Source organism: Lemur catta, chromosome 11 (genome assembly GCF_020740605.2).
Source record: "Lemur catta isolate mLemCat1 chromosome 11, mLemCat1.pri, whole genome shotgun sequence".
In the NCBI taxonomy this organism is placed as follows: domain Eukaryota; kingdom Metazoa; phylum Chordata; class Mammalia; order Primates; family Lemuridae; genus Lemur; species Lemur catta.
This window is the reverse complement of record NC_059138.1, coordinates 85,047,083-85,070,731: the sequence shown is the minus strand read 5'-3', so window position 1 is coordinate 85,070,731 and position 23,649 is coordinate 85,047,083. Positions and strand designations below refer to the sequence as shown.

The following is a 23,649-nucleotide window of genomic DNA, read 5'->3' as shown; positions in this document are numbered from 1 at the left end:
GCTGAGTGTCCTGTTTCACCGTGAATTCTAGGCAAGAGGAAGGGGTGCAGGTGAAGGGCTGGAAAACCCTATTCCTGCAGTCTGTGTGGTCAGGGGCCCATCCAGGTGTTTAAGGTTAAGTGGATTTAAATAGACTATCAGGTGGTTAATCTGCAAACAGAAAGAAAGGGAGGAGGCAAAGGGAGGGGCATGTCAAAGTGTTTTTCAGCCTGTCGGAAGAAGAAAGTAAAGGGGGCATGAAGATCAAATCACCCCATTTAGCAGATGGCAAAACCAAGGTAGGGGGGATGGCACCATCTTTCTGGAGGCCACTGGACTAAAATGACCAGGGACAAATTATTAACCACCACCTGGAAGCTCAGTAAGTTTGCCTTCTCTAAGAAAGAGGAACAAAATCCAAGGCCCAACCTACAGCTGAAGCAGAACAATCTGGCATCAGGCCCTCTCCACCCCTTCTCGGACAAAACCTCCTCCGTAGCCACAGCAGCAAGACCCTGACTGCTTAGCTCCAGTGCCTGTGACTGGGACAGTGTATAACTCTGCTCTGTATTCTATTTTATTTACTTTAGGTTTTTATCTTCAAACTGGGGTCATGTGACAGAGAAGTAGCAGGCCTCAGGGCTCTGCCACAGCCTAGGGTGGCATTTGGAGCCCTCCTTCATTTCTTTCCCTGAGTTTCAAGGGAGAAGTGGCAACTAGCTATTAAAGAACTGCCCTGCCCAGAGACTAACTCAAGATTGCTTGTGGAGGTGAAGCCTTGGCCAGAACTGCCACAAGTTGTCTTCCAAATCACTGAGCAAGTGCTGTTTTTCTGAAGGTCACTCGCAGCTTTCAGCATTCACGTGTGTGTAACATGGGTCTGTAACTCTGTGTGTGTGTGTGTGTGTGTGTGTGTGTGTGTGTGTGTGTATGAGGGGAGAGAGAGAGAGAGAGAGAAGAAGAGGATGAGGAGATGAAGAGGAAGAAAAGGAGGAGAAGGAGGAGGAAGAAGATCAAAGGAGAAGGGGGAAAAGGATCATTACCACAGAGAAAGAGAAGGAGGGAAGGAGGTTCAAAGAATGGGGGGAAAATAAAGAAAGGTAGGAAATGAAGTAACCCGAAGAAAAGAGAGAAAGAAAGAAGCAAAAAGGGAATAGCAATGAAGCAGCAACTGGCCACAATGTAGTGATTTTCTTGTCCTGTCCCTTTAACCCTAAGGTCTTAATGCATAGGAAGAAAGCACTATTTCTCATGAAAAATTGAGGCGAATAAAATCTGTTATCTGGGTAGTGTTTGAGCTCTTTCCAGCGCCTGCCCGTCCCTCTTGGCACCACGTGTCAGGCCGGGTTCATCCTGCCCATGGCTTCCAGTCTTCAAAGCAAATGCGCCTCTCCTGGGTGTGCTCTCTCCTTCCCTTTCCCTTTCCTGCTAGTTAAATTTCCCTATCCCAACTCTCACTCCTCCAAATCTCTCCTTTTTTGTACTTGTTTTCCCTAGTGTGTGGAATAAATGCATTAGTGCAAAATATTTGCCTTCATTTGTCTATAATGCTTCAACCTCCTGAAGTGATACTGCAAGACCTATTTTTGAATGGGTGTTGGGGAAGCATGTCTATTGGAGTTGCTTATGCTCCACTAATCCCACCACATAAACCTGTCCTGCGTACTGCCAGCCTTGTTTAGAAGTTCAGGGTCATTCGTGCTGGGAGGATAGTGTGGTATGTCTGTACAGAGAAACTATTTAAGCATCTAACAAAAGTAGCAATTTATAAAACATTTAACCCTAGTATTGCTGTACTAGGATTGTAAGAATTGCAATTACATTCCAATGCCTGAGAAAACTTTTCAACCTCAGTATAAGGATCTCCATGACGTGTTTTTTGTTTTCCCTAACTGCTGTTTGAAATGGAAATATGCACCTTTTCTCTTAACCTCTTTATCCTTCTTAGCAGACAATGCATGTACTACTCCCACAAAATCAAGAAGGAAGAGGAATGAGCTTGATATTCTGACCTCCCAAAGATCACTGATGCTACAAGCAAGGTATGTAATCATTTATCCCAGGACCATTGCACCTCAAGAGACCCACCAGTTGTAAGGGCTCACCACAGCAGGAGTCTCCCATGAATAGATGCAAATGCAAGGAGAGCATCATAACCTTAGGGGACAAGGTTGAAAATGAATAGCCCAGGGTTAGGGTATGAAACGAGAAGAGGAGAGAGCGTTTTTTCCACTCATCCTCTTTGCCAATTGGGAATCAATGTGAGAAGCTATAAGAAGATACTGAAGATTGTCGGACTGCCCAGCCCTGGGCCTGGCCTACCTTCTCACACCCTTTAGATCCATTATCTGGAGAATGAATCGCATGGATGAAGGCAGCAGTGAGCTATGTGGGAGGGTGACCAGCAAGTTTCACAACTATGCAGGTTTTAAAACAGAACATGTCAAAGCCATGGCATGAAAGAGTTAGTGGGGAAATACCAAATTCCAGTGAGATACGAGTGGGTACAAGTTTCACAGGAAGGCTAAAAGCAGCGGTAGTGAAGTTTTGGTGCAGAAACCCTCCCTGTGGTGATATCCAGGCTTAGTAGCCTAATGTCCTGGTGGAAATAGCCCATGTAAGATTTCTTTTGTTTTCTTAAATCATGATCATACTTCTAACCCCCAGCAGATGGATCAAAGACAAGCTCATACCAAGTAACTGGGGTAGTCACACTAAGTTGATCAATGTTCATTTCTCTTCTGCTTGGGAAACATTCGGCATATCAGACTGCTTGCTGGAAAATATCACACTTGATTAACCAGAAAGTCACGGCAGTAAAAAGTTTAAGAAAAAAAAAATAAAGGGAAAGAAGCCCATTTCTTTGTGGACACCTTCCCAGTTCCATAATGATTAATCCACTGAGTTTCAAGAAATTTTCTAGGCCAACCTTAGACACAAACCTGCCAGAAGGCAGGCCTTGACACAAACTGAACTTGAGCATATGGTATCTTAGTAGTGTGTTCAGTTTCAGGAATGCGTAAGATAATAGGCCCTGATAATTAAAACAGCACATTTGTTTATAAGCATAACTTGATCTGGGGCATATTGCTGGAAATTTTAGCAAGCACACTGTTTCTTTCAGGACTAATTATCCATCTGAACTTGAAATATATTCCAAATTATTTCTTTTGCTAATTTGGTAGAGTACAGTAAATGCTTTTTGTAGGGTGACCAGCAGGTTCAAAGTTCTCCTCAACATTTTTAATTGTGTAGGTGGAAATCTAGAAGCTACATATAGGATTCCACTACAGATGTAGTCTTTTTGTTTCATTGGTGCCATGTCTGAAGACTGCAGTCTTTACTGATTTGCAAGTTTTAGAGGCATTTTCTGACTTCCATGCATGATCAATGTCACCTACATATGGCTACCCAGATACTCAGGGTTACTGCTCAGTTACCAAGTAATTTGCATTTCAAGATATCTATTTGGATCAGTAGGAAAAACGGTAGGTCTGCTTTGTAACATATGTGGTTTGGCCAATTCTCAGTCATCTAACATTTTTCCATCATTCATATTGATTGTATAAACATAAAGAAATTTTGCTTAAACACTGACCTGAAGTGAATGTCTTCAAATATGTATCTGCGAATTAGCTGTCCAGGAAAGTACTGCAGAAGGCGTCAAATTATCCTTGTGTGATGAAATCCTAACTAGTGGAATAATAGCAGGAGTTCCTGAGAATAAGATGTTCACACATGGAAAGCAGGGAGGACAATCCCTTGCAAAAATTAGTAGGCAATCTTCTGAAAAGTCTCATGAGGTCTTGTAAGAAGACAAGTTTCCTATTTATTTGGAATTCTTGATTCTAGAAACATATTGGGCCTTACAGCATGGATAAATGATTCAAAAATTCTAATAAAAAAGAACACAAAAAGAAAATGCACTCTAAATCACAGTTTGAAAGATGAACATCTGTAACTCAGCTTTCAGTTACCACTTGGTATGTAATGACATTGCTGTAAAATAAGTGTGCCTAACAGCCGTGAGTTGAGGTCATCTCAAGACACTGATCATGGAGTCGTCTGATTCCCTGGTCTATACCTGGGCCTGGAAGACTTGAGTTGCAGTTTATCCTGGATTATATGTCCTACTCACTTCTCACCTTCTGGACAGAAAATATTTTCTATATTTCAAATTCACTGACAAATTAAAATACTTAATACTAAGGCATGCTATAGTCTTTTACAGTGGCTATTCAGACTACAAAGTAATGTTTTCCTGTCATTCTCCTATTTGTCATTATTTACACATTATTTAATACCTGGATAGTCATCTGGCATTCATATAAAAGCCTGTTGCATTTGGCTCAAAATAAGGTTATAGCTGAAGAGCCACTTCTCACTTCCCCATGCAGACAGACACCTACAGCCCTAAATACATTACGGGAAATTGATTTTCTGCCATGTATCATAAAATCACCAGAGAAATACAACATAAAGCAAATATTTACTTCCACGGGGGAGAATGAAGCTCAGTTTTATAATGGATGTCAACAAAGTCCATGGTTTAAATTGCAGACTAACAAAGTGTTCATGAGCTCAAAATTAAGATATTCTGTTTAAAATCAATCACTGAGACTGTCATTCTGCTTATTGCTTTGACTTCCTAACAAAGATTTAAATGAAGAATTTATGTACAAGTAGAAAATGTCAAGAGATCTGCTCTTTTTCAGGCCTGTGTGGGCTGGGGGGTGGGGGCGCTGGGGACAAATGTTTAGGCCATTAATGTAATTAGAATAAGGATGTATTTTTCCAGGAAAAAAATTAAATCTTTATTCAAAAAAATCCCACAAATCCACAATTATACCATTAAATGAAAAAAAAATGGTAGGGAATAAAAGGTAGGGTACATTTAAAAGGCACTAGACTCATTAATACCAAGGCCACTGTGAAAATGCCAGGCAGGAAATCTGGAGTTCCTCTAACCCTTCCTTTCAGTGGCATCAGGATTGGGGTAAGGGTCCAGACATAGCATCGCCTTTGCCAGCAAAGTGTACTCAGACTGTGGCTTTGAGAAAGAGCATTTTTCCTTTGTTACTCAGCTTCGTGTTGGGTCACCACGCCACTGCTGAGCAGCTCCCCGATGGCCCTGTCATCGTATCGGAGGACCTCCTTCAGGATGTGCATCGTGTGCTGCCCGAGCAGGGGAGGAGGCCTGGCCTCTGACATCTTGAACTTACTGTATCTCACAGCTGGGCCTGTCAAAGAAGGAGGAAAGCAGGAAGTCTGTTAATGACTAACCCTAGGAAATTAATTACCTAAGCAGCCTGGAGTGTTTTCAATGAATGCCAAGAATATCAATGAGTGCCAGTTACAGCCTTGCAAAGGCACCATAATTTTGGAAATACATGTATTTTCACACGTGGCTTTTCTTGACTTAGGTTTGTCCAACTGTGCAGTGGTCATCTGACCTGCCCATCACCATGTAGCAGGGCTGCATGTATGGACCTAGTGTGTGCCAGGCCTATTTGGAAGCTTCATTCCTGTCACATCACAAAGACTTAGAGGGAGGGCACTCAACTGAGTGGACTCTCTGGGCCCAAAATAACAATGACCACAGATCCTGTCTCTTTGAACTTGGAAGTCTGACCCCAGATGAAGGCAACCCAGAAGTTGACTATTCAGTGTCTACTGTGTAGTTCTAAGATTTAGTTCAACAGACTGTAGATCAACTAAACCTCAGCTGGACCTCGGTTCAAGCCTTTTGATGGTAGAAGAGGGTATGTGTGCAAGCTTCATTGTCATGGAGACGTCGGTTTGCATCTCAGCTGTCATCCTCGCTTGCAGAGCCATCGGGGACAAATTACTTAACTTGTCTGAGCCTCATGTTCTACAACAGTAAACTGGGTATGATAATGTTTACCCACAGACTTGAAGTAAGGATCTAATTGAGATAATGGACAGAAAGCACTAAGGAAACATTCCCTAACTCATAATAATGCACACAACTTGCTGGCTACCATGACTACAAGAGCCGCCATGACATCTCTCTTGAAGCTTGTGGTGTTAGGAGAAAAGGACATTTATTGCCAGTTCTCTGCTAGGTTCTAAGTCACTTTAAACAGAGTAAATAAAGCAATACTTTCAACAACTGTTGGAAATGGATTTTTCTATCCCCATTCTTCAATAATGACAGTAAATTCTAAAAATTCAAGGTTTTTCTCAAGGCCATATGGCTAATAATAGGGCCTAGATGAAAATCCATGTCCATTGGAACTGCTTCACATTAAAGATCATGAACTTTCCATAACAATTAGTAGCTTCTGACCTCTCACTCCTCCCTGGACAAACTGGACATTAGGGACCTATTTCAACAAATTTTGCCTTTTTTGCTTTTTTCAATAAATGGTATGTATGTTTTGTCCTTTACTTCTCATTTGATTAGGCTTTAAGAGAACAAATTGGATAAGAGTCACAAGAAGGATTTATAAAACAGTACATTTCTATCTCAGAAAATTATTTTCTGGATTTCTCTTGATTTGAGGAGCCTATAGGCAGAAGAAATAAAACCAAAGCACGTACAGGTAACAGAACGTCTGTCATGAAAGCAGGAAATGTGCTTTTAGCTCTCTGGAGAATTCCACTAATAAAAATACTTCTGTGCATCCCATTGTTGATAGAGACAGAAGACATAGGTATCCTAGCACCATCAAGCAGCAGTTCTGTGTGACACATACCATCCACTACAAGCAACCAACTTACAACGATGCCTACAGTTTTCTCCAAAGGTTACTGAAATCCATCTCTTCTCACATCTTCTTTTAAATACCCCAGTGCATGACTGTTTTGTCAAGGGACAGTTCCTTTTCAGGAAAGGGGACACAAGTATAGCACATGTTGGGAGGCAAGGTCCATGACTTTCCCAAGAATGCTGAGAATTTGATGTTTTATGGATTTTATTCTTACTCATTGCTCTCTCAGACTCTGTTCCATCTGACATTAATTTAAAACAGTTTTAATCTAAAACTCGTCCTTCAAAAGAAGGCCTCCATTGAAGGAACATAAGCCTCCCACAGTCAATGTCATGTGATTTTATCCTGCTTAAATGACCCTAAATGAGACTACAGAAGGGAAAATAGTCACTTGAGTATACCAAGAATCTGGGTTGAAACATTAGTGCTGGTAGATGTAGTAGTAGCAGTAACTAGTTAGTAGTTGTTGTCATCATAGCAGCTACCATTTCTTAAAACCTTGTAATGTGTCAACCACTGCACCAAAAGCTTCTTGCACATCATCTCATATAATTTTCACAACAATCCTGTCTGGCAGGTAGACTATTAGTAATCTTTGTTTCCATATTAGGATACTGAAGGGAATGGAAGTTTAAGGTAAAAGTGTTAAAGTTAGGGTTAAGTTTAGGAAATTAAAGTAACTTGCCTAAGGTCACGCAGCTAGAAAATGATAGAGTCAGGATCCAATTTCAGGTCTGTTGGGTTTCAGAACTTGGAATTTTTTTTTAAATTATTGAGGTGAAATTTATATAACATAAAATTAACCATTTTAAAGTGAACAATTCAGTGGCATTTAGTACATTTCACAATACTGCGCAACGGTCACCTCTATTTTATTCCAACCATTTTCTTCATTCTTAAATAAACCCCCTTACCCACCCACTAAGCAGTTTGTCCCATTCCACCCTTTCCCCAAACCCAGGTAACCATTAATCTACCTTCTGTCTCTACGGACTTATCTATTCTGGATATTCCTTATAAATTGAATCATACAATTTGTGACCCTTTGTGTCTGGCTTCTTTCACATAGCATAACGTTTTTACACTATGTAAAAACCACATCCACATTGTAGTATCAGTACTAAGAGCCTGGACTTTTATCCTCCATGCAGTGATCAATGAGGGAACTCTTCAGGTCCAGCCATACTAAAGGGCAGTTCAACTTGTGTCATTCCCACTATTCATTGCACTTTCCTGGTAGCTTCCAAATCTACACTGAAGACAATACTACCAGTTTAGGGTAAAGGGTAGTTAACCCTTTGCATAAAACATCTTAGAGCATGCAGGTTAGCAGAATGATATTACTTGGCAGTTTATTTAGACTTGCCAAGAAAAAGACAAATATACTGCAATGGGGCAAATAAAAAGTGATGTCAACATTGCAGACAAAGCTAAGTTCCCATGAGCCATTTGAAATCTGTTCTTGCAACCCCGTGCGATAATCCTATGCAGCACGGACGTTCCTCCCAGTTTAAGCTTTGTACACAGGGAACAAAGGGTTCATAAAATACATGAGTTTCAAGAAGTAGAAAATGTTTGCCATAATTATTTATATCTAAGGTCTAGAAAGAATGAATAATCTGATCTTTTACTTAAAAAAAAGATGAGCAAGTCACATGTTCTTAAAATTTTTTGGCAAAGTAATATCTATGTTCTCATATGTTTTTAAACAATTGAAAGCTGTGTGAACTTGAGAATTCTTAAGGTCCCAGAGCCTCTCTGTCTACACATTTCTAAAGTGAGGTTGATAATATCTATGAAAATTGATTTGAGCATTGAGTGATGTAATAAAGTTAACATTTAAGATCCATAATAATCTAAGAAATGTATATGAAAATAATAACAAGATATAGTTTTGTTTATAAAATTAGCAAATCATGTGGGTAGTTTTGTTTGTTTTTAAGAGGTTGGTGACTGGTAGGAGTATAAATTGGTACAATCCTTCTGGAGGGAAATTTGTCAACTAAATATTAAGAGTTTTAAAAGTGTTCACATATTTGGATGCAGAAATCCTACTTTGGAATTTTTTCTCTATGGAAATAATAAGGAATGTTGACAAATTTTATAGGTGAGGATCTATCTATACAGACTTTTAAATCTGTTCAATACTCTTAACATCTCTCAATTTCCTACACAGCCTTCTAACCTATAGTCCATGAGAGTTCTTTGTGTGGGATTCTAGACTTTTCTTTTTTAACTTGAATTTTCCATCTGCTTCCAAAGATTACCTTTGTTAGGACTAGGTGTTTAGCCTCTCACTCTTTCATATACTGCCCCTGTAGGCCTATCTTCAACTTCTCTCTTCCAAATAAAGAAGTCAAATAGTTATAATATTGAAAAAAATTAGAAAAATATGTCCAAAATTGGGGCACTGGTTAAATAAATTACAGTGCATCCAAATGATGGCAAATTGTATGGTAATTTCAAGTTGTAATTTTTGGCTTTGAGTATATATATTGCCTTTACACTCTCCTGAAACCCCATTGAAATAAAAGTATAGAAATTAAACAAACAAAAACTTTATATTGAATGAATAGAATAAAGGAAGCATCACTAGTGAATGAGATATTTATGACAAATTCATGAACCACAGGGATGGGATCATATTGATGGACAAAAGACGTAAAGAAAGCTGATTCTACAATATTCCATAGGAGACAGGTGGATACTGATTGATCCCTTCCCCCTCCCCCAAAAAAAGTCTCTGATCTTAAAATCAGTGGTTATGAGAGACACAGAGTAGGGAACAGAAATAGAATTGAAAGCAGAAGGAATGAATGTCTTAATATAGAAAAACGGGTCCAGTTTGGATCTGCTATAACCTTCAAGCAAGCTTTGAAAGAGTAGAGTACAAGCAGCCAGAGTTTAACTACACACAAAACATCAACCAGTTCTTTTAAAAAGATGTTTAAGAAAGCTGTATAGGGGAAGTTAAATTTTGTGATGTGGATTTGGGTGCCCCAGTGCAAAGCCTTTCTGACCCCTACATGTGAGGGGCCCATGGCCTGTCTGTGGCTCCATGTCCATGTCATAACCTCTCCTTCTAAAGGAAAGCCTGTCAGTTAAGCTGTATCGAGCCAAGAAGAATTGGGTCCAAGGAAAATTCCCATTCAGTGTAGATCCAATAAGAGTGGAAAACATCCTCAAGAACAAAGAAAATCAATGCTGCACATCCAGATCTCTTTTTCTATAAAAGAATGATCAACCAAAGATCACCAGAAATATGAGAATCACATAAAACAGAAAAAAAAATGGAAAAAATGAAGACAGAACAGAACAAGAATAGAAGGCTATGCAAAAGACACAATTGAAACAAGATTTAGCATTTAAATTTTTTCAATATTATTGTCAAAATCAGGACTTTAGAAAATAAAATAAAACTCATCCCTAAGGATGTAGGGAGAAAAATATACTAAAATGTGAGAAAGAAGCTTAGTGTTCTCATAAAACAGAGAAGAATCCCAGAGAGAAGGAGGCAAAAAGAGGGGAGGAGGAGAAATCTTTCAACAAATGATAACGAGAAATGGAAAAGAAAGTATGTTTTTAGATTGAAAGAGTCAACTGAAAATACAGCACAATAAATGAAGAAAAGACTTACATCTTGACATCTTCACATGAAATTTCAGAATATCAGCATTAATAAGGTCTGAGATGCTTCTGGGAAGGAGGAGGGGTGAACAATTTAGGGGTAAACAGTGGGGCAGAAGGGTAGAAATGAGTTGTCTAAAAAATAAAATTAGATTGCACCAGACTTCTCACTAGTTTCTACTGAAGAAAAGACTTACATCTTGACATCTTCACATGAAATTTCAGACTATCAGCATTAATAAGGTCTGAGATGCTTCTGGGAAGGAGGAGGGGTGAACAATTTAGGGGTAAACAGTGGGGCAGAAGGGTGGAAATGAGTTGTCTAAAAAATAAAATTAGATTGCACCAGACTTCTCACTAGTTTCTACTGAAAACTAGAAGTGGAGCTTGCTTTCAAACTTCTAAAGGGAAATATTATCAAATCTAGAATTGTATGATTAATCAAGTATAAGTCATTTGTAAACTTTCAAAGACTAAGAAAGTATAATGAGTAAATTTCTTAAAGATGACTCCAGTAAAATGTAGGAGCGAATGAAAAAAAAATAGAAATAAAATTGTGGTACATAGTAAAGACCAACCAAGGAGTGCAGGGAAGGAAAGAAGGTTCCAGTATGACAGCTCAGACCTGGAGAGCCAATAAGGCATAGATGGAGGAGGACAGAGGCCTGCAAGAGGGAAGTCTAAGAAGACAAGAAGAGCCTTAATTGTATAAACAGTGTAACTGAAAGTTTGGAAAAATATAATAATGAGAAAAAGTTATATCATGAGAGAAAAAAATTAGGAACTCTGGAAAAAAAAATTCACATGAGAAAATCAAGATCCAAATATGAAGCAAATCCATTTAATACAAACGTGGCAAGATTTTAAGTAATTGATAGAATATAAGCAAGGAATATTCATTTGACCTTGAAGCAAGAACATTCATTTGAGTAGCACATATTACCTTGTGCATCCTCTTCAACAGCACTTAGCATTAAATTGTCTGTTTAGTTGCCTGTACCCCCTATGGGGGCAGGAACAATGCCAATTGTGTTTGCTAATAGGTTCAATGTCTTTCATGGTCCCTATAAAATAAAGAAAATAATGGCAAACACTCTTTCTTACACACACACACACACAGGCTATAATTATGGAATGAGTTTTTAATTTGATTATTTAATTGGACTTTTCAATTTATGTAGAGACTATTACACCTCTCATTTACATATCAAAAAACTGAGGCTCTTTAAAGGGTTAATTTCTTCTACGTTTACCTAGCTGTAAGTGAAAGGACCATTACAAGAACTCCTATCTGTCAGATTCCATTGTTAATGCTCTGTCATTTAATACAAAATTGTTGAACTAATGATTGCCAACAATTAAAGCTATTGAAATAAATACTGTTCATGTCATATTAATTAATTTATTTATCCACTGATTTATTCTACATATATTCTATTCCTGTGTCAAGATTTGGACTGTATGATATAAATATTATATATTAGCAAATAAAAAATACTTTACTCTCATGGAATTTACTTTCTGATCTGGGAGAAAATGTACACACAAAAACAAATAAATTGATAACATTTGGTAAAAATTATAATATTATTAAAAAAACAGTTGAAAAGAGGATAATATTGCAAGCACAATGAACAGAGGTGAGGTGGGAGAAAAAGGCTATTCTAAATGGGATGTGCAGAGAAGGCCAAGCTGATTAGATGATCTTTAAGCTGTCTGACGCTGAGCTATCAATACAAACAGTGGAGGAAAGAAGACTCCAGGCAGCATGAACAGGACTGCTCAAGCAAAGATCCAGTGTGGTTAGAACATGATTTGATAGAAGAGAGACAGTAGACAAAGTTGCAAGGAAGAGAATGTACAGGGATTTACAGGCTACAGTAGTAAAGTTGGATCTTACTTCGGGTTCAGGGGGAAGCCACTGGAGTTTTAAGCAAAGCAGTGACTAGACTTGCAATAGGGAATGCTCTTGTTGCTAGGCAGAGAATACAATGAGTTTGGAAGCTGTTGTGGGTAGATCAGAAGAGATGATGGTGGCCTAGAACTAGAATGGTACTTGCAGAGTTTAAGGAAAGTGGATGTGTTTAAGAGGTAGCCTGGTGATAGAATGAGAGGATGTACCGATGAACACGTAGGCCAAGGTAGTAGAAGAGGTAAAGAGAAGAATCAAGGAAGAATCCTGTGTTGCTTGATTGAACAACTGGTGGGTCCATTTACCAGATGGAGAAGACTGAGTGGACCACATGGACATGTTTTGGGGGCAGCAGAAGCCAAGGATTCTTTTTTGGACATGCTAAGTTTGAGGCACCTGTGAAATATCCAAAGAGAGATGTCAGTGGGCCTTTAGCTATACAAGTGTGGAATTCAGGGAAGAATTTTGGCCAGTATATATAAAATTAGAAGTTATTTACAATCTAAATGCCCTCATTCCAAAACAACATATTTCCAAGGCAATTGTATTTATTCCAACATCTCTGATGCTTAGGTTTTAAAAATAAGTTGTTTATGCAGCATTTTGTCTCCTCTCTGAGCTTTCTACCAAAATCTATTGCATCAAAAATGTTTTGTGCCCACAGGAAACAAATTAAATAAATGAAAAATTAATCTCTAAAGCTCATCATTTTGGAGATAAGTACATTTCTTTAAAAAATAGTCCATGTTCTTGGCCTTCAATAGACAAATCTCCATTGACTCCAGGGTGTAAATTAGGGTAGTTTTAGTTTTGAAACCACTGTAGAGTTTGTTCCTCACAGAAAAAGGCAGAGAAAACAACTCAGAGTTTTCCTATACTGAATTATAGCTATATGGGGATAAACGACAGTGGAGTATTTTCCCTCTACCTTAATAAAGGCAATCAAAAGGAACAACACTGAGACAAACACACACCACAGCAACTTCATCACATCAATAGCACCAACCCTGAAACTCCAAGTGCTGCTCTTGTGAGGGGCCTGCCTTAGTCTAGCGATTAGTGGTTAAGACCCTGAGTGTCCTCACGGCTCTCACAGGAAAGGGAGCTGGGTGGCACAGCTTGTAGGTTATACCCACCCTAAGTGAGGACTGTGTGTCAACTGCCTGTGGTCCTCTATGGGATGGTTCTATACAGTTCTAGGAAAATGACAAAGTTTTCTACTTTATACTGCTGTTTTATACTCATACCTGGGAGGCTGGACTGATAAACTTCATGGAACCTAGAATTAGAGGGCTGGCAGTTGACAAGTTGCAAATGTAGGAATGAAGGGATCTTGTCACGGTTTCTAAGTCATACGTGGTAACATTGAAACTACTTAGTGAGTGCTTACTATATACCAGGCCCAAGGCTAGGTGCTTTATATTTGTTATCTGATTCCATCCTCATAATAATCTTAGACAATTTTTTGCATTTACTAATGCATTTTATCTCTATATCACAAAAGAGGACTATGGAGCTCAGAGAGGTTAAGAAATGTGTAGAAGAGCAACAATCGATGCAAATATAGATCTGCTGATTTCATAGCAATTGTTTTTGAGAAGCGATATAGCAAAGTGGTTAGGACTGTAAGTTCTATTAATAGAACCAGAGTGTCTAGGTTCACATCCTGGCTCTGCCATTTATAGACGGTATCTCCTTGGGTAATTTTCTTAATGAACCTGTGCCTCCGTATCTTCATATATAAAATGGCATGGATACAGGTACCTACAATATACAGTTGTGAGGATTTAAAATGTCGCTTCTTATAGATCCCTTAGGACAGTACCAAACAGTAAGTGCTCAATATACCTCTAATAGAGCCTTGACCACCTTGACCACTTGCTAATTTCAGACCTAGACTTCCTAGACCATTGGCAAGTTAGCTGCATTTTAGATTTGTGAAAGCAGGTTGAGGATAAAAGTTTTAACTTGTAGAAATCTTTAATAGTCAGGGACAAAGTTGTTTAAAGTAAAGGGAAAAGGGAGGAGGGAATCAACCATTTCTTAAGCACATAATATTATATATAATAAGCAACTTTCAAATATTTATTTTGCTTATTCCTCATTATAACCCCTTGAGCTAGGTATGTTTACGCTTCCTACCGATAATAGAAGAGAGGCTAAGGAAGGCTAGCTGGGTTACCCAAGTCACACATCTTAGAAGTACACACTTAGCAACTCCAACAGCATCAGAACATACACCAGAAATTAATTTTATACTCTTGTAACTTTTAACCAGTTAGAGTAGAAGGAACCTTGGAAACATCAAACTTCTTTTACTTATTTAACAAATACTTACTACGTGCCAGACAGTATTATATGTACTTCACATATTTACTTCATTCAGCTCTCACAATAATACCAGAAGACACTGTTGTCATCCCCATTTTACCAATGGGGAAACTGAGACACATAGAGGGGAAGTCATTTGCTCAGGGACACACAGCTAGTAAGGAGCAGAGCTTCAACTCACAACCAGAGAGTCTTGCTCCGGAATCCCAGATCTTTGACACTGGCCCACACTGCTTCCCAGTGAAAGGAAGAGAGCAGAAGGACAGAATGGTTTCAGTTTGAAACTGAACTCCTGGGTCCTGAAGTAGAATGTGTCAAAGACAGCGTTAGGCTTCATCTTTTGACCAGTCTGTCCTCTCTGCCCTTCTAAATCAGAATTCTACCAGATTCCTTATGCACTATGTACACATTACTGCCTCATCTGTTCAGATTAACTTATCATATGCCACCTCTTCCCTTGTAAGAAGTCCTGGAGTGACAGCACCTCCTGATTTCTCCTATTTCTGAGTCCTTTCCACCCACCCCGAAAGGAATGAAGTCTTCACTGTGCTCTCTGTGGAAAATTATCTGGTTCAAGGCACAAGGAGTGACCAGTGCCTGGCATGCCTGAGAATTCCTCTGACTAGCCCTGTAGTGTTTTCCATCTGTGGTTTGAGGCCCTTCAGTAACAAGAGCCTGGCTGTTTTGTCTCACCTCCTTTGAGAAACCTTCCATGATTCTTTTAGGGTGAAAAGGGAATCTACCCAATTTATGTGAACATACCAAGCCACTCTAACTATATACAGAGTTCAAGCTACGTTTCTATAAGCCAGATCAACTTAATAATGTAAACAGTTGCAGGAAACAAAGGTAGCCAAAAACATGTGGGAAACCATAATGAATATTCAAGTAATGGGAACACAATATCACATCATCATGAGGGAAGAGACCTAAACAGTCTCTTTTTCCAGAACTCCATGCACCTCCTGTCTTAATGAAACATTTCTAAAGCCATGAAACAAACTATTGCTCAACCTCACAGCTAACTGGCAACTGATCAGCACTAAGGGTTAAATTAATTAATGTAGCTGGCCAATCTGACCACAATGGAAACAAGAATGAATAAAATTAATTAATGGAAAAAAAATATGCAGGGTTTTTTCATTTTTTTAAGTAAATTTCTGATATGGGTATCAACTTTTAAAAATATCAGGAATACTTAAAAGCAAACATCTGTTTTATAATATATAAAATGTTATATCAAACATTTTTATTTTGACTTCTTTGGCCCATTGCTAAGATACATGCTGTAGATACTATTTAATCTTCAAGGCTTACTAGTGTAGCAAGAAGCCAAACTTCATTTTGCTGAAAATAATGATAGCTCCAGTACTAAGTTATTTCACAATTTTTCCTCTGGTGCTTGAACTCATCATCATAACAATAACAATATTTTTATATGGTGCCTCTCAGCCATGGCATCCAATGCACCAAATGGAGCCATACATTAGAACACATTAAACCCATTAGATGTGAGATAAAAACAGATAAAGCCATTTAAACTAGCATGGAATGGTGGAAAAAGGCCATAGAGAATAAATATGACTTTGGACATCTTTAGCAGAAGAACTCAGTCTGTAGCACTGCTTATAGGATCAGGTGTCCCAGAAACTCAGGGCAATTTGTGAGATGTACCACCAACTTGAATGGGACCCCAATCTCACTCAGAGTCCAGAAGCACCATAGATCACAATTGCTTTAATAAATTTTCGCTCATTATTTTTTAACTCAATAAACAGGGCCTCAGGTACCACCATCTATAAGTGAAGAGTCTATTTTCAACTATGTCTATGGCCCTTTGATAGTCATCAGTGTTAGCCACTAGATTTCCAGTTTCTACCTTCCTGGAACATGATAGTATTTCACGTCCCGGCCCCTTTGTGTTTGAGTGTGACCGTATGAGTCCCACAAACTGTGAATGGAAAGGATGTGTAGTTACCTCCAGGCCAGAATCCTCAATTGCTAATTCAAAAGCCTCTAGGTCTCTTTTTCTCTGTGGTATGACAATGGCAATGTGTGAGACAGTGACTGCTGCATCACCCTGGGGCCCAGTTTACCCATGATGGACATACAGTGTGGGCAAGAAATATACTTGTGTTGTTTTAACACACTGTTATTTGGGAATTGTTTGTTACTGCAGCATAAACTAGCCTATTAAGACTGACCCTATTCCTCAGTTTTAGTATAGAGACTTATTTGCCTGGACCAAAGGAGAACTCATTAATCTAGTTCCCCAGCACTCCTAAAAAGCATTCAGTCCAGACATTTCAAATACTTTGAAACAGCTCATTTTGTGTGTAGCCAATTTTGACCAGTGGAATGATGATAATAGCTATTATTTATTGAGTGCTTACATGTGCTAGGCACTTGGCACTTATTATACATGACCTTGTTTGATGGACTAAATGACTTTAAAAGACAGGATTATTATTATACCATTTTATCGATGAGGAAAGTGAGGTTAAGTAACCTTATCAAAATTACACAGCTTGTCAGCTAAAGAATTTCATTAGTACTTCGGCTGGCTAAATACAAAGTGCATGCTCGTTAACACTAGGATGTACTTCCTCCCTGCATAATGTGGAAGAAAATCTGTTCTCATATCAGTGGCTGAATAAATACCATTCTTTAGCAGATGGTGTTATAAAGCAGCACTGTATTACAAACACTTATATATTTCATGATTGCTAATCCATTAGGCATTTATCTTTTCATTTGAAAAAGAAACAGGGCAACTTGTATTTGATTTATCTATCTTGTTCCAACCCACTGAAATGTCATAGTAGATTATCCATTTCCTACTGGAAAAATATATGGCCCATAAGGAAATGCTATTCATATTCATTAGTAAACATGCTGTCTCCCCTCAAAGTATGCTGCCCAAACCTGCCACTGAGGTCTTTGAAAAATGTCCGGCTGGAAGAAGCTCTCTCCTGAATGCTTCTTTCCAAGACTAGTGCTTGTTTCTCATTATTTTCAACACTTCTGAAAATTCTAGAAAGGGTGAAGAAACACCTTGTGGATAATGTGCTCTTTGCCAAAATAATCAATTCTTCTGCTTCTTTGCCTTCTAAATTTCAAATATTCAATGCAAGCTCTTTGGGCACATTCCCAAGATTTCGTCTGGTTAGACTTCACCATGGAAAACAAAATTGGTTCAGCTAAAGTCTGTAGCCAGAACATTTTAAGCTTCATAGACCTTCAAAGTAGTGACCTTCTCCTCACCTCCTCTGCCTCTGTGCTCCATTAAGGAAAATACCGGAAGAAGTTTCCAGTCACAGAAGCCAGAATTACATTTCAATTCAGCTTTAAGAAGAAGAACTGAACAGAACTGGAACAGGTGATTATTTGTGGCTCTTACCTCAAAAGAGCTTTGAACAGATCTTCTGTAAACCTTGGAAGGTCTTTTATAATATAACAAAAATTTTTCTAGACTTCTTGGTCTCTATATTAAAAGAATCAGCCTTATATCTACCATTTTCTTTTCTTTCCCAAGAGTCTTTAACATCACACAAATCATAATCATATTTCAAGCAGAAAGAGGACCAAGAAAATTAGGTGCTCCTAAACCTGCTGCTGGCAAAATGGAAATGTGCCAATTATTTGCCAAAGAATCGATCCTAATTTTCCCCTTTCACCTTGCCTGTGCAGTCCAGGTGGAAAGGTTTTAGGAGAAGGTCCTTTCTCTTCATGCTCCAATTTTAGTTTTGGCATGACCACCTTCTCACTAACAGCACTCTAACCCCCAGCCTTACTTTTCGTACCTTGCCAGTCCCATGGTCCTATCTAAGATGTCTCTTGTACAACCCACACTTCCGATATTTTCTGCCACCGCTTTGGTTCAAAGCATTCTGCAATATGAGGACAACTTGTTCAATCTTTTCCCCCAGCTGTTCCCTCCAGCCAACTTGTACTCATCTCCCCTGGACCTGATGCTGTGCGGGTCTATGTGCTGACCTGGAATGTGTCTCAGTTTGGCAATTCTCAGCCCACATAATTCTCAAAGCTCTGTTTGGGCTAACTCAACTTGAGCCTTCCCTTTTTCCCATAGTCTGAAGGAACAGCTCTATTCTTTGACTCCCATAACATTTGATCCAATTCTCTCTATGGTGCATTTCATTTTCTAATTGTATTATCTCTTGTGATCTTTTTTGAGACCAAAATTAATGTTTTGCTCATTTTGTATCCTCCACAACATCTACCACATGGTGAGCGTTCAAGAGATAACTGCTGAAAGGATTAGATTAAAAAAAAACCCACTAGATCACTAGATTAGGATACAAGGCCACTTGAAATATGTGAAATATAGAAATAAAGGGAGGTCAAGGCTTGCAGATTGGTATATTTCACACCAAGTTTCTAAATAGAGTCATCTTGACTCTTTCTCTTACATGTCATATCCAATCCATCAGCAAATTCTGTTGACTTTATCTTTAAAATATACACAAAATCCAACTGGTTTTTTTTATATCTCTTGCCTGGATTTCTGTGAGAGCTTCCTACCAACTCTCCCTGCCTTCATGTTTACCTGCAGCATATTCTCAACAAAGCGGCTTGAGTCACCCTTTAAAATCATAAGTCTGATCATGTCATTCCTCTGCACAAAACTCCATGAAGCTTTTCCTGTCTTACTCTTGACAATGAATGGGCTATGGGGTTCTACATAATCCACTGCCCTTCCCACTAAACTACCCCGTGATTCCCTCTCCTGCTGTGATCCCTCTTACTCACTCAGTTGGAGCCACACTGGCCTTCTTGCTCTCCACTAGGCATGCTCCTCCTCAGGAGCTTTGCTCATCCTTCCTCCGAAACTCTACTCAGATCATTCCCTTAAGTCCTTCAAGTCTCTGCTCAACGGTACCTACCCTAACTAACTGCCACACTTAACATTCCAGCCTTCCTCTCTGTCCCTCCCTTGTCCCCCCAACTCTCCACCCCTACCCCCTACGCCCACGCCCCCACTTCCCATCTCCCTCCCTCATAGGCTACACTACTTCCTCTCTCTCCCATAGTTCTTTTCCCCTATGCCTAGCATTTATCTGTCTTCCTTTGATTGAATGTAAGCTTTATAATGTTAGGGATCTTTGTCTGCCTTCCTCAACAAATTCTTGCTGAAAGAGAATGAATGAAGTTATGATTTAGTGCAGCAAAGCTTTGAATTCAGTCCTCTAAGGTTTCCAAAATAACAAAACTCAAAGTGCTCACAACCTCAGACCTCAAGATTCTAGTAAAATAAATCCTGTCAATCAGACCCAAAAGCAAGGTGAGGCACTTTTATTGACTGTGAACCCAAATAGCCATATGTAAACAGAAAAGTGTTAAATGCAATGTTTGTTCTCACTGCATTTGATTTATTCAATTGTGCGACTTGCTAGTATGTTACCAATGAGAAAAGATATACTCTTCAATATTCCAAAGATGAAAGATTCCAATACCTGTGTGAAATTTTTGAGTACAGAGATCCATTTCAGAGGTTGGATAAAAACAGATGTTCAAGAGAATTTTTAAGTTCTGTGAGGGCAGGAATCATATCTGTTTTCTTTGCACTGTATGTCCAAAATATAGTAAATTAGCATGCTTATAACTGTTAAATGAATGAATGAACCAAGGGAAAGGGTCCCTATATTTTCAGAAATAAACAAGGCAGCAAAAGGTAATTTTACTATTCACACAAAGAAAACTTCTATCACCTGAATGTTGCTTTGATACCAAATTTTACCTTAATTTAATTTGTTTAGAGTTTAATTTTTTATTATGACAAAAGTATGTAAGACTCTGTGAACCATGTAAAGTGGATCAGAAAAACATGGTCAGACTGTTTTCTAATGTTTATTATTTCTTCTTGGGAAGGACATAAGTTCTTTCATTTCTTAAATGACTATTTTTCCATTGGGAAAACATAATTCTTGGTTTATATTTATATCAGACTATAATTTCTACAATTGCACATTAACTTTATTTTGTTTCCTATGTTTGTCTTTGGTAGCAGGTGTTGCAAATTTCATGTAGTAATAATAAAAATAATATATGTTTGTTGTGGTAGGCTAAAATTTTCCTATTTATTGTTTCTCCCTTTATTCCATATTCTCCTTATTAGCTATTTAGATTGATGCTTACAAAATGCCCTGGCAATTCTCATGCACATTAATTCTGTGGTTATTCTTTCCAAGTATCTTTTGAATTACTTAAAAGTATTTAACACACAAGGTGAAAAGAGCTAATTACTACTGAAAATCTAAAATGTTTTTTATTTTCACAGCTTCATTGTATATTTGAATATGGTCATTTACTTTTTTATGTTCTAATTAAATGTACAAGTAACATTTTCTCTCCCTACAGAGCTCTCTGCACAGTTTCCAAGAACACAAACTCAGTTATCTTTTTGCACTAAGGGTAGAGTTGGCCATTGTCTACGAAATGTGTTGGGATATCCTCAGACCAGGCTGAAAGGGAAGACAATCTTTCCACATTGGAATTTCATTAATTATGCTTAACTGAGTAACAATCTAGCTTAAGTAAATGAAAAATATAAGACATATCATTTCTTACAAATAAATGAAGGTAGGCCAGAGATGTCCTATAAACCCATAAGAAAACTTACTTTAATAATATACACAAGTGGATTATAATTAGCATATCAATTCTTTGCCTATTTGTTGTATGTCTGAGTGTGCTTATTTTTAGGAGTAACTGAAACATTTCCTGTGTAATCATAATTAAACCAATAATTTGTTCAGGAATTTATTTAACAAGATAGGACACAGATAAACTTCAATTTAGTTGTCCCCATCTAGATGATCCAAAATAAGTCCAAAATAATGAGAACCAAATTTAAAATGTTACTGTTCTTAGGTTTATAAGCTCAAGGGTCTGTGAAACTGGAAGACTTTGTCCCAGATAATGATTTGTAGACCATCGTGCGTAAGAAAGTTCTTTTTTTTATTTTCTTTTTTCCTTTTTATTATTTTTTTATTTCAGCATATTATGGGGGGACAAATGTTTAGATTACCTATATTGCTTTTGTCCTGCTCGAGTCAGAGCTTCAAGCGTGTCCATCCCCCAGAGGGGGCGTGCCGCACTCATTAGGTGTGAATATGCCCATCCCCTCCTCCCCAGTCCCACCTGCCTGACACTCAATGTTACTACTATATGTGCACATAAGTGTTGATGAATTATGCCAGTTTGAAAGTTCTTGATGAACAGTGATACAAGGATAATTTATTATCTGTGCCAATAAATTTTGTTATCTATGTCAACAAAATTGTATATTTATTAACAAAAATAAATAAGTAAATAAAAAATACTCTAATGAGAAAGCTCCCATATGACTTTTTAATCCCATGAAAGAAAAAGTTTAAGTATTATTACAATAATGAGTTAAATTACAGTCCTCCTTGGATTATACTTTCTCTACAGGTTTTTGCACCTTAAAATGACAAAAAGAGGTATGAAATAGTTTATAGGATGACAGTGACTATTTTCATGCACTATTAAGGATTGGATAGTTGGCATTCTATAAAAAGTGATGTGACATTAAAAAATCCAAATAAATGACATGTATTTTAAGGATAACCACAATTTTGTTTCCTACGAAACAGAACATTCAGTAAACATCCGAGTGACCACTGTGCAGTGGGTTGAATGCCCAGCCCAGTGGCGTGACAGTGAACGTGTAGGAAAACCCACAGAGCATGTTACAAAAAGTTCTGTGTATCCTCTTGGGCAAAATCCAGAAGAGAAGAGCATCCCTAAATCCCTGTTCTTTTAAAAAGAAGAGGTTTGCTTGTTTTTTCCATCCTTCATTGCTGAGGGCTAGCTTACCAAAGACAAGATAGATGTCTTGGCACCTTAGGCATTTGTCAAAGTGTGAATAAAGGGCTTCCTACTTCACTTTTCCAGCTTAGTCAAGTCAAAAATGCATATTGCTGAGCTGGACATTATACACACTAAATCAGAATCTTTGGGAGTAGAGCTTGTTATCTGAATTTGAATAAGCATGTTACAAGTTTTTTCATCACCAAGTTGGGAAAGCCATGCTAGCTATGTGGCTTTGGACAAATTACCTAATTTCCTGTAGCCTTGGAGTTTTCATCTATAGCATGATGGTGATAACAGTATCTAGTTCATAGGTTACTTCTGAGGATTCAATGAGAAAATGCCTGCCAAGTAATTAACACAGATCCTGGCACATATTAAGCATTTGCAAACTGGTAGTTCTCATTCTTCTTACTCTGATTAGCACATCATGGTTTGAGCTGGTGCTATGAGAATTGAGATTCTGCCTCAGGATGACCTGCAGTGATTCAAGCTCATGCTTAGTATCTACTCTGAAGTCTGGCAGAGAGACTTTTTCTGAAAAGAGGCTGTTTATTTTACCATTAGCAAAGAGAAGATAAAATCTGGAAAAAAAAAAAAAGCGTTCTATAAAAAAACAGTACCTTGGACTTCCCATTCTGGCCAAAATGAAGTAGCTCATTCTTCTCAGGTCCTCCCTCTTACAACTAAAATACACTAAACACAAGGCAACAAAAACCACACACAAATTCTGAGAGGTGAAAAGAAGAAAGCAGACTGCCAAGTAAAGGATTTGGGGACCTAAGGAACAACACTGCAGAGAGTGTTCTGGGTTTCCTGTTGCCTTCCATATATTCTGGACAGGGCACTGCAGACAGAAGCTTCCAACTCGGAACCACCAATAGGCATAAACAAAATAAATGCCAAGAAAAGTGTTCCTCCTAGCTAGGGGCCTAGGAAAAGGGTGGCCTAGATGAACTGAAAGCCTTTTTGGCAATACCTGCCCTACTCTGGCCAAACACAAATGGGACAACCTTCCACCACTATTGCCAAGTGGCTCCAGTGGGGTCAAGCCAGGAGTTGATCTTCTACCCCACTTCTGAAGAAACAGGCAGCAGTTCTCTGATTTCCCAGCCCTGTGGTGTCAGCAGGACCAAGGGGGAGCAGAGCTCCCATTCTCTGACTAAAGAAAGCAGATGGCACGCTAATTACCCCAAAGAATAGTGTCATGGA

At 38.4% G+C, this 23,649-nt stretch overlaps 1 protein-coding gene across 1 annotated transcript in view; it reads right to left on the bottom strand.

Annotated features, from left to right (window-relative positions):
• Window positions 1-4,768: 4,768 nt before the first annotated feature.
• SUGCT (succinyl-CoA:glutarate-CoA transferase) overlaps window positions 4,769-23,649 on the bottom strand; it is a 699,594-nt gene continuing 680,713 nt past the window's right edge. Inside the window, 1 exon segment of the mRNA XM_045564447.1 lies at window positions 4,769-5,219. Within this exon segment, the coding sequence (XP_045420403.1) occupies window positions 5,056-5,219 (164 nt within the window). The 3' untranslated portion in view covers window positions 4,769-5,055.